The following is an 11530-nucleotide window of genomic DNA, read 5'->3' on the forward strand; positions in this document are numbered from 1 at the left end:
ACCCATAGTCTCAGCTACAAACAAAAGTCAGCAGGTAGGGCTCAGCCCACAGCTTCTGGCCTCAACTCTGAGGCTTGGGCTGCACCAGGGCAGAGCAGGCCACCACTGCCCAACACATACACATTGCAAGAAAGAAGGCCTGCTGGGGAAGCCTGACTTGGTCAGTTCCTCACCCCCATGGGGAGCCCAGATTGTGGTTTGCCACCTCTTAAGGTCCGCTTCCTAGACAGCTTCTCCAGCCAACAATAATTAAATGTGCAAAATTCCCGCATGGAACGGTTTGGGGAGGATGCACATCCTTTTCTCTCCATCAGGGACTGAAAGTGCAGCAGGAGCCTGGCAGGAAGGGGCTGTCCCCGACTGCTCCGGCACTTCAGCACCGCGGTTCTCCACCTCCTTGCTTCAGGAATCCCAAACCCACACAAACACTGCCTTTGGGCTGGGGAGGCACACCGCCAGGGCCCGGCTCCCTGAAGCACTGCTTTCGTTTGAAAATCAATTCCTGGTCCCCAGTGCAGGCCTCAGTGAAGCCAGGCCCCGTCCCACGACCGCAGCATCGTATCCCCTAGTCGGCCCAGGGCCTTGTCCTGCATCCCAGCTGAGCGGCCCAGCGCAGGTTTCCCGGACAAAGGACGGCAACTAGGGGCTGCCGGAGGATCCCGGACACCCCACCAGTGTTGGCCGGGCTGGGATGGTTCTGCCCTGCCGGGAAACGCGCAACCCGCGGAGTTCTCGGAGCTGAGGGGCCCAGCAGCGCGCAGGGCCGGCGGCAGGGAGGACGCCGGCCCGACCTGGCAAGGGGGGCGGCCGGGCTGGAGTGCCGGGCGGCGGCGGGGAAGGAGGAGGACGAGAGGCGCTTACTGTTGGTAGTCTTGTTTGCAGTACAGTTTCCGATCCCGGAAGTAGCAGCTGGTGGTGAGGGCTTGCTGACACGCCGCGCACTGCAAACACTCCTCGTGCCAGGACGACTCGTTGACTCGCATCAGGAAGCGGTCGGAGATGGGCCGCTGGCAGCCCTCGCAGACGGCGGGATGCGGGCAGTCCGAGCCTGCAGCGCACAGGGCGAGAGCCGGGCCATCAGAGCCGACCAGCCCGGCCCGGCGTCCCGATCGCGCGGTGCCCGCAGCCCCAGCCCCAAAGGAGAGGGCAGCCCGGGAGCGGCGTCCGCCGCCTGCGCCTCCCCGGCCGCCGCTCCAGGGGCCGGGCAGCCTCAGCTAGTTCGTCCCAGTCGGCGGACTCCGCGGCGCAGAGGCCGCGGGCCTGGAGCCTCGGCTCGGAGCTGCGCGCTCCCCTCCTCCGGAGATCCAGCGCTTGGTGATAATACACATGAGAACGAGCACGGCGCGGGGCGGCCGGCTGAGACCGAGACCGGCGAGGTGAGGCTTACGCACCCGCTGGCTGACACGCCCCACGGTGGCGTTCGCTGTCTTCTCTCCCTCATCTCCCCAAAATCTGTGGTTTGGGTGACCCAAGGAACACTTTTCTCTTAGAGACTCCCCCTCCCCAAGTGACCTGGCACCACTCGCAAGCTTGCCAAGGTGACTACTTGGCCCCTCCATCACCCCTGCCACCCACCTCCTACCTCTCACCCGGAGTGGCAGCTCTAGAACTGAGGCCCTGCGAGGATGGGGGTGGCAGCTGGGCTGTCCTGTCCTCGCTCCTCCTAGGTGGTGTCCCTGCACACCTCTGTCCCCTCAGGATGCCTGTCTAGGCGTGCCTGTTGCCCCTCTGGTGATCACTTCAGGAGTCTTCTGTGTCCCCCACGCCCCCATGTTCCGCAAACCACTGCTCTCATCTGTTGGCCTGGACCTCTGTGTCCACCTCGGGACGAGGTCCCTGTCCCCTGCCCGTGATCACTCGGGCGCTCCGACCCCGCACTCACCCAGCAGCACCCCCAGAGTGGCGGGCCCGGGGCGCAAGGCGTGCTCCTCCATCTTGATGCCGTCCAACATCTTAGCGCAGTCCGTCTGCCCGCGGGGGAAGCACCTCTCCAGCGATTCGGGACCTGTTGCTATATCCATGGGACGCGGGGCGCGCTGCGGGCCCCGCCGGCCAGGGTGCTCGCCCGCCCGCCTGCCCGCTCGCCGCCGCCGCCGCCGCCGTCGCGGCCCGGGAGCCGGGGAGGCGCGGCCCCCGCGGGGTTGGGGCTGCGTCTGGGGCCGCCGGCTGCCCTCGGCGAGCGCGGAGCGGCGACGAGCTGGCCCCGGGCCCCGGCGTCGCGCGGGCGGGCCGGGGCGGCTGCAGTCCGCGCCGCGCTCTCCCGGGCTCTCGTAGCCACGCGCGCCGGCTCCTCTGTCACCTGCTTGTCAGCCCCGGAGCCGGGCGGCAGCGGCGGCGGCAGACGGAACCGCCGGGAGGAGGAGGCGGCGGCGGCGGCGGCGGCGGCGGCGGGCGGGGGAGGGGGTGGGGGTGCAGGGGCGGCCCCGCGGGCTGGGGGGGCGCGGGCGGCGCAGCGGGGTCCCGGGCGGGGCGCAGCGGGCCGCGGGGCTCCAGGCGCGCTCCCCGCACTACTCCAGTGCCATGGTGCGCCCGGGGAGCCGCTCGGTTTAGAGCTGGGGCTGGCGGCGGAGGGATACTCCGGCCGGGAGCCGCCTCACCCCTCCTCAAACTTCCTGACATTTGAACTCATTGGTGCGCCTCGTATCCCTGCGCCGGGATGAGCCGGCGGCTCCACGTCAAATAGTGCCGTCGCTGCCCCCCCGCCCCCCGCGGGAGGGCTCCCCGCGCCCCCGGCTTGCGCCCCTCTCCGCGCCCGGCCCCGAGGGCGGGCTCGGGCGCCCCGGTCAGGCCGAGCGCCCCGCTGGCCCCTCGCAGAAGTTTGGGTCGCCTTTGAAACACATCCTTCTGCCCCACCCCCTTGAAAAATTGATTTGGGAGTTGGGGAATGAAGGCTTTCTTTTTTCTTTCTTGCCTTCTTTATTATTAATATTTTGTAAAGCTTCAGCGCTAAGAGGAGTGGTCCTGAGCGAGGCCAGACTGCACGGACGGCAGGGAGCGCAGCGGCTCCACCAGGGGACGGCGCCGGCCGGGAGTGGCCGCCCGGGGACCCCGACTGTCGGCCGAGGTAGGTCGCACCGGGCTGAGTCGGCGTCCCCCGGGTGGCGGCGCATTCCCGGAGCCGGTTTGGTCGGTGGAGAGGGCTGGCTGCCGGGGTTGAGGGACGGGAACAGGCAGGAGGGGAGGGCTGCTGGCCCAGGACTTGCCAAAGGGGTTCCCGGCCTGGGGAGAGGGGGATTTGGCTCCAGATTTGGGTTGGGGGTCCGGGAAAACTTCAGGCGTGGCAGAGATTAGGTGGAGGGTGAGCGAAGGTCCCAGAAGGGCCCCGGGATCACGGATGGGAATACTGGGCAGGCGAGAAAGGTGAGGCCCGTGTTCAGGCGACGTAGAGTTGAGAGGATGATTATGTGTGAGAAAGGGATCGCGGGTAGGGATGCGGGCAATGGACGAGAACCTGGCCTCGCAGGATTGGGAGCCAGGGGTATGGGTAGAGGATGGTGGCCCCAGGGTCGCGGACTGAAGGGCCGGGACGACGTGCGTTAGGCTGCTCGAAGAAAACCGGATTGATCGCTGAGATAGGCGACCTTTGGTGGCGGAGGGACCCTGCCAGGGGTCGGTAGGCCGTGCCTGGCAGGGGCAGGGCCCTGGCCAGCCTGGGCAGAGTGGGCCTCGGAGCTGGGGAAAGAAAGGCCGGCGAGACCGAGCGGCCGACTCCGGCGCCCGCCAGGCCTGGCGCCCATCGGGGCTGGCACCCGCGCTCCGTGCGCAGGCCGCTGAGGCGGGCTGCAGTTCACCGCGCCCAGGCCGGCTGTGTCTTCAGCCTCCGGGGTGCCTAAGGAGGCGCGGCTCGCCCCGGAGCAGGAGGGCCGATGCGGCCCCGGGGCAGGCGCAGGTTGACCCTGCGAGCCGCTGCGGGGCGGCCCGGGCCCCTCCCGGAGCGGAGCAGCGGCGCGGAGCGGGGCGGGGGCGGAGGGCAAGGGAGGCGGGTCCCCTGACCCCGCTGGAGGCGAGAGGGCGGATCGGATTTGGAGCCTGCGGGAGGCTTGGTCAGAAGTGGCCCCCTGTGCCGCGGGGCCCCGCGGAGGGGCCCGGCTTTGTGGAGATTAGAAGCTCCCGCCCCACCCCAGTACCTGCGTGTGTGTCGGTGGGTATCTTTGTGTGTGTCTGTGCGTGTCGATGCTACCGCCTCTGAGGCTCTTCCATGCCTGGGCCCCCGTGTCTCTGTGCACATACAATGTTTCTGCGTCTCTGAGACTGTCTGGGTTCCGAGTGTGTGAATCTGTGAATCTGTGTCTGATTCCCCTGCATCCCTGTGTGTCTGGGTGTGAATCTGCTGGGCCTTACATACCTGCATCTCTTCCATGTTTTTGTAGGTCTCTGCGTGTGTCACTGTGTCTGTCACTCTATGCGGGTGCCAAGGTCTTTGTATGTCCCTCATCTTCCGTATTGTCTGAGATCCTGTTTATGTCTTCGTGTCACCTTTGTGTGTCTATGTGTACCTCCGAGTTTCTGAATGATTCTGTGTGCACGTGTCCGTGAGCTGTGTGTGTGTGTGTGTGTGTGTGTGTGTGTGTGTGTGTGTGTGTGTGTGTGTCTTTGTGTCTCCGTGTATTTCTTGATTTCTTGGCGTCTTTGTGTGTCTATCGAGGACGGTGGATAAGTGGATGTGGAGTTTCTTTCACAAGCCCTTGGTCCCCTGTCCTTGCGCAGCCTGGAAACCCCTGGCCTTGAGCTCCCGAGCCTGGGCCTGGGCCAGGGCCTGGGCCTGGGCCGCCCTCTCCGGGCATCTGGGACCGGGGCCCGGCAGCCTCTGGGAGAAGCCCGGCGAACGAGGATCGGGCGCGCAGAGCCGGGCGCAGGGCTGGCGGACCAATCGGGCGCATTCTGCCCTCTGCTGGCAGCGCTGCGTTCTTGCACCCGCTGTCGGGCGAATGCCTGCAGGCGAGAGGGTCCTTGTTCCAGGCCCAGACCTTCTTTTCCTTCAGAACGCACTTAGGAATCCTCTTTCATCACTTAGGAATCCTCTTGCATCACAGGCCCTGCAGATCCACCCCAGACGCCGAATTCCCGGGACAGCGTTCCATCCCTCTCCCCCTGATTCCCACTCCCCACCTTCCGTGTTCCGGGCCTCTTCTCCACACTTCTCTCCCCTTTGGTGGAATGGGGGCCTCTGTGGCCCGGCCTCTGAGGCGTCTCTGACTCTCTGGCTGGCGTTCATATTCGAGTCGAGACGGTCCAGGGTCCCATTCCCGGGCCTCCCAAAGGCCGGGTCTCGAGGCAGAAGGAGGTGCCGGCGCCCCCCCTCAGGTGCCACGGCTCATGTGTCCTGGGGCGCGCACAATCTCGGCAAGTCACCCCGTGCCCCTGATGGCGTCATAGCCCACACCACCAGGGCCGACATCAGGAGGGCCAAGGCGGGTGTTCAGAGCTGCCCGCAGCTGCCGCGGTGCGGGGCTGGACCCAAGCCGCGGGCCTCTCTCTCTGGTCTGGGAGTGGGGCTGCTCAGGCCACGAACCTGGGGTCCCGTCTCCTCGCCCTCCCGGTTCGGTGTACATTCATTCCCCTTCCCCCCACTCTGGATCAACCCATAGGTCCTGTTCTTTGCCCTTTGTCCCCGCTCCCCGGTCCCTCGTTCCCGGGGCTGAGTCCTGGTGCCTTCGCACACACGCGCACAGAGGCCCCAGGTCTCTTTCACGCGCAGTCGTGGCTCTTGCGCCTCCTGAGCGCTTCCCCTGCTGAAACGTGGCGGACTGGAAGGTAGAAACCAGGCCTAGGCCCGACGTTGGGCTCTGCCCCTCGGCGGCAAGCGGCATCTTGCTCCGCCTTACGGGGAGCCGGTGCGACCCGGGACCCGCCGATTCCCCAGGGCGACCCCGGGCGCTCCGGCGGATCCGGGATTCTCTCTGGCTCGGACTAAAGCGTCAGAAACAGCTTCAGATTTTCTCCACCTAAGGAATGCCCAAGTCGGCTCTTCGGAGTCGCTCGAGAAGAAGCAAGAACCGAGATGGAAGCTCTAGGGCGGGAGTCTTAGCTCCCCCAATTCTGCGGACGCCCCATCTCCACGGAGCCCTTCCCTGTACTTCCTTGCTCCTTTCCTTAAGGGCTTTGCACTCCCGGCGCCTGCCTGCGCTACCAGCGGCCCACAGGCACGGCCCTAGGACCCCCTCTCCCGGCAGCGGAGCCCAGAACGTCCTCCCCCGAGAGGTGCTTCTGACCAGAGCCAGCCGCGGGGTGGGGTGGGGTGGGGAGGTCCCCTCCCAGTTTACAACACCAGCTGGAAGCGAGAATCCCGGGCAGGGGTGGAGTACTGGGCGCAGCCCAGCCGGGTGCCGTGCAGCATGACGGCGCGCGGGCACGGAGCTGCACGGATCCGCGATTCCACCCCGTCAGCGGGGAGAGTCGGGGTTGCAGGAGCACCCAGACCCGTCCCGCGCTGCCCGCCAGCCACTGGCCCTGGAGATCCTGAGATCGGCGGGAGGGAGCCAGCCTGGAACAGAGGCGCCCCCAGCCAACGCCCGGGCTGAGGGCTGCTATTCCCAGGATGTAGCTGGGCTCCAGAGACCTGGGTGCTCAGGAAGTGGAGCCGGCCAAGAAGTCGAGTGTCCGGGCCTTTGGAGCCAGCGGTGACCACCCTGGGCTCCTTGGATCACCGCTGTACTTGACCCCAGGACATGTGGGTCAAAGGCTCAGGCCCCTTCTCAGCTAGCAGAGAGATGGATGTGTGTGATAAGTAATCCGGTCACCTTCCCACAGCCCAGGGGAAAGTGTCTGTGGTCTTCCTGTGTCTGCGGAGAGCTCAGAGCCCCTGAGCCACTGGAGGTCCACAGAGAGGAATGACTGGGGAGGTCCAAGCTGGGGTGCCTCTGACTCAGGAAGGGGAGCAGGTTTTCACTCTCTCGTCTGGGCTTTTCTGGCAGGGGCAAGATTTTCCGCGGAGCTTGCTGGTGAGGCAGAGTGTGTGTGGCTCTGAGGCTGTGTGCTGCTGTCTGTCCATGCACAATGTGGGGACCGCCCAGCCCCAGCAAAGTCCTTCTGCCCTCTCTGCAGCCTAGCCCCACCCTCAACCAGCTGGTGGGGTCTCTGGCCACAGACTCATGACTTTTCAGCACAAGGTCTGGGTCATTAGTCATGGGATTTCCCCCTGGTGGGTCAGGAGATCCGGCTCACTCAGATCCAAAGGCTGCTTTGAGCCCTCAGGGCTGGAGAGGGACAGTGCCCTGGCCAGGTGGCTCAGGGCTAAGGTCTTTCACTGACCAGGCAGTGGTTAGAGGTGGGGTCAAGAGCAGGTCTCAGGGAGTCACCCAGATCTGGTTCAGGCGGAAAGTCCTGCCCTCTCTCTGTACCGCAGCTTCCTCATCTGTAAAGTGGGCATAATAGCATGTGTTCCCACAGGGTTGTTGAGAGAATGAAATAGAAGTGCTCACCACAGTGCCTGGCACGTAGTAAGTCTCTACTCAAATATGTGGATGACAGAGAGTCCCCGGGACTTAGGGAAATCACAGCTGTCTCCTCCCCCTGCAACCAGGGCCTGAGGGGAACCAGACACGTGCTAAGCTCAACAATCTATCTTCCTTTAGGGCAGGTGAAACTCAGGTCCAGGCAGCTGTGGGCTGGGCACAGGAGACCTCCCAGGCAGTGCCCAGACGGCCAGCATAGACAGTCTCAGCCTTCACTACTTGCTCTGGCTGCAGGGCCCAGGCTGGGAATTTTTGGAAGACAACAGAACTAGGGGCTTCAGCCCAATGCCTCAAAACTGTCCATGTGGGACTCCCCAAGGTGCAATTTATATTTATTTCTTAAAAGGCACTTTCCTCAAGAATCTTTGCATTTCTTGCCAAATGGATGGGCTGGGTTATTTCAGCAGCCCATCTAGAATCAGGGGCTTCCCCGACCGAGGACCTGAGCCAGAACAAAGAAAAGGCCAACGACCATATTTGGAGCCATAAAACCCCCATTAGGATGCTAAGAATAACTTGCCGAATGACATTTTATATGAATTGGACACAAATTCACAAAAGCAAGAAAGTTCATTGGTCTCCACCCTGAGGGTCCTTGGCTGGGGGAGGGGGGCTGGGTGTGATGCGGGGGCCCAGCGCCCATCCTATTTGATCTTTATCTTAAATCCACTTCAAAAGCTGGGGCTCCGCAGAGTTGGAGGTTTGCCTCTTCCTGTAATTATTTGGTGTCTAGTAAAGTTTTTATGAGTGTCTGTGCAAATAAATGCATTTGATGTGCATTTGTTTTGGCTAGTGCCGCTTTATATAGGAGGCGTGTGCATCTTCTGTTGGCCCTCAGAAAAGAATGAGAGTGAAAATAAAAATAAAACCAAGATATCCGGCCCAGGCAGAGAGGCGGAGCCGAGGCAGTCCCACTGCAGACCACCACCCCTCTGACGAGGGCTCCTGGGCACCCGGGATGCCGCCAAATGAGTTTGCAGTCTTTGGCTTTCCTGGGTAGAGTTGCTGGGAGGCGGGCTTGGTGAAACACAGATTCTAGGAAGACTTTTGTTTGGAAACAGAACTCTGCCTGCCTTTTGATTACTGTCCTCTGGGTATTCTTGGTAAAGTAAATGAATAATAAATACGTGTGAGTTTTTGGGGTGTCGTGTTATCACTTAAGTGGCAGGGTAAACCTACTTGTCTGAAATTTGAGTTCAGCAGAATCTGGTGGAGTAGCAGGTTGAACAGAGATGTGGCTCCCCAGCCCTCTCCACACAAGGCAGCCAGGGTCGGGCAGGATGGGTGTTCCTTCTGTGTGGCTCAGGGAAGCGGGGTGCTCCCTAATGGCCGGGAGCTAGTCCCGGGTGTCGGGGCTAGGAGCATCCATGCTCCTGTCTCAGGTGTCCACCTGGCACCCAGGATGCAGCCTGCAGGTGCATTCAGTTCAGCACATGCTGGCTGTCTCTCTTCCTGGCACTGCCGTCTTGATTTATTTGTTCCAAAATTATTTTAGCATTTTTATTGAAGTATGATAAACACACAGAGAAGTGCACAGTGCGGCAATTTACAGAGGGGACACACCGATGCCCCCGACACCCTCATCAAGAGAGAGAATAGGGACTTCCCTGGTGGCGCAGGGGTTAAGAATCTGCCTGCCAATGCAGGGGACACGGGTTTGATCCCTGGTCTGGGAAAATCCCACATGCCATGGAGCAACTAAGCCCGTGTGCCACAACTACTGAGCCTGCGTGCTGTAACTACCGAAGCCCGCATGCCTCAAGCCTGTGCTCTGCAACAGGAGAAGCCACTGCACCACAATGAAGAGTAGCCCTCGGTCTCCACAACTAGAGAAAGCCCTCGTGCGGCAACAAAAATGCAGCCAAAAATAATCAATCAATCAATCAATATCAAAAAAAGAGAGAGAGAATGTTCTGGCTCCCCAGAATCTCTCCTCATCCCCCCTTCCGAGGCACTACCCACCCCTTCCTCCAAGGAAACCACTCTCTGGTTTCTATCACCATACATGAGTTTTGTCTGTTTTTGAATTTTATGTAAGTGGAATCGTAGAGTATGTGCATCTTGCCATACTTTAATCATGAGATTTTGCATGAAAATATGGGTTTTTCTCCTGAAATATCAGAAGTCTGATGATCTTAGACCCTTATTCCAGTGGGTGTTGATAATCTGGAGCTGAATTGTACCCCTCCTCCCTCCCTCAATTAACCCCCACTGCCACCCTGCTCCAGGCAGGAAGGACACTTGCCCTCTTCAGTTTGCCAGGGAGTGTCTGGATTGATGACTCCTGCTGTAAACCTATAGCTTCTCCCCTGATCTTCAGCCCCTCCCCAAAAGGAATTACTGTATGTACACTGGGAAAGTGCATCCAGAATCTTCTCTTATCCCAGTCCCTCCATCTACATCCAGTACCCTCTGAAATAGAAATCATGAGACCTTTTGACAGGTGAGGAAATCAGCACCTCAGAGAGGTGAAGTCACTTGCCTGGGGTCACACAGCGTTGTAAGTGTCAGATCCTGGATTCAAACCTGGATTGGACAGACCCTAAACCTCAGGCTCTTGTCACCTCCCCACATGGCTCCCCTGGGCATCCAGGCCCAGGCGTGAACAATCCCCTTCTGCCTTCTTCCAGTAGGGAGGAAGCTGGACTTTTTCCAAAGGAAACGCTGGGAAACACAAAACCCAAAACAGAAAACGGGGCAGAGATGGTTCCCAGGCCCCAGCAGCCTAACCTCGGGTGATGCAAGTCTAGTCTGGGACGGGCTGGTCTGGACTGGTGCAGCCTCCCCGGATGCAGCATGGGAGGGCAGCATCGTGCCAGTCATTGAGTATCCACCACATGCCAGGAGCTTCCTGCATGTCATTCCCAAATGTTCACAAGGTGCCTGTGAAGTGGGCATTATTATTTAGCCCCACTTTACTGAGGAGAAAACTGAGGTTCAAAGAGGTCAAATGTCTTGCCTTAGACCACAAATGTATGCGTGGTATGTCTTTGCTCTGTACCACATTGGCTCAACCCTCTTATTGGAGCCCCCTCCACTCTCCTGTTACGACGGGGGTGTAGCCAGGTGCTTCCTCTTGGGTGCTCAAAGATTCTGGAGTCTGGATGGCATGGCTTGGGGCTTAGTTTCAGGAGCCACGTGATAGTTCATGGGGCCTCAGTTTCTTCATCTGGAAAGTGGGGATAACATTATTACTTTTCATGACTATTTGGAGGTTCAGCAAGGTCTGTGGGCTTTTGAATCTGGAAGAATTAGCGGTGGTCTGTTAGAGGGGGCAGGAGGGTCACTGGATATGCAAAGGTCCTGAGGCAGGAAAGAACTTGATCTATTGGAAGCCTGTATGGCTGGGTCAGGGGAAGGACATGGCTGCAGCCGTGGGCAGGAGCCTGACCACAGGACGTTATAGGTCACCATGAGGAGTGTGGCCTTGAACCTGAGGGCAGTAGGGAGCCATGGGAGGGTTTAAACAGCATCGTGCCACGGTCAAGTTTGTTTTTTAGGAAGATCTCTCTGGCTGCAATGAGGGGTGAGACCATAGGCAGGAGGCCAAGTGACAAGGCCTTTGGGTTTCAATATCCCTTTTGTAAGGAATGAGGTTGGGCGGTCCACAGAGCAGACCTTATCCTCTAATTTCCCATAGAGGTTGTGTTTCCAGATTCAGGGTTTCATGTTACACAGAGTTATTCTTTTTGGAATGTGTCCCCCCCGAGCAACCCCGCTGGACCTTCTGTGGAAGGAGGGGCTCTTCTGAATGCAAGATGCACATGTATGCAGAAAAGTAGAGCATTGCAGTCCCAGGGCTTGGCGATGTCTGTGCCTGAAACAGTCCAGCAACCAACAGAGGGAGCAGCGAGTTGGGACAGGCTGCTAACATCAATGATAACAATAATAGCAATGAGGATACCAATTAACCTTTATTGCTGGCTTACCATACCAGGCCTTTGTGAAGTCTCTAACACCTGGGATCTCATGGAATCCTAAAATAAGCCTGTGAGGTAGCTGGCACTGCTACCCATTGTACAGATGAGGAACGTGAGGCCCAGAGTGGGGAAGTGCCTTGCTCACGGTTACTGAGG

At 60.3% G+C, this 11530-nt stretch overlaps 1 protein-coding gene across 1 annotated transcript in view; it reads right to left on the minus strand.

Annotated features, from left to right (window-relative positions):
* The window catches only part of LMX1B (LIM homeobox transcription factor 1 beta), an 82090-nt gene extending 80069 nt beyond the window's left edge, over positions 1-2021 (minus strand). Inside the window, exons 1-2 of the mRNA XM_057725326.1 lie at positions 1883-2021; positions 862-1048 (exon numbers count right to left, since the gene is read on the minus strand). Coding sequence (XP_057581309.1) covers positions 862-1048; positions 1883-2021 — 326 coding nt within the window. The remainder of the gene's footprint in view (positions 1-861; positions 1049-1882) is intronic.
* Positions 2022-11530: the final 9509 nt, after the last annotated feature.

This window comes from Hippopotamus amphibius, chromosome 2, assembly GCF_030028045.1.
Source record: "Hippopotamus amphibius kiboko isolate mHipAmp2 chromosome 2, mHipAmp2.hap2, whole genome shotgun sequence".
Taxonomy (NCBI): domain Eukaryota; kingdom Metazoa; phylum Chordata; class Mammalia; order Artiodactyla; family Hippopotamidae; genus Hippopotamus; species Hippopotamus amphibius.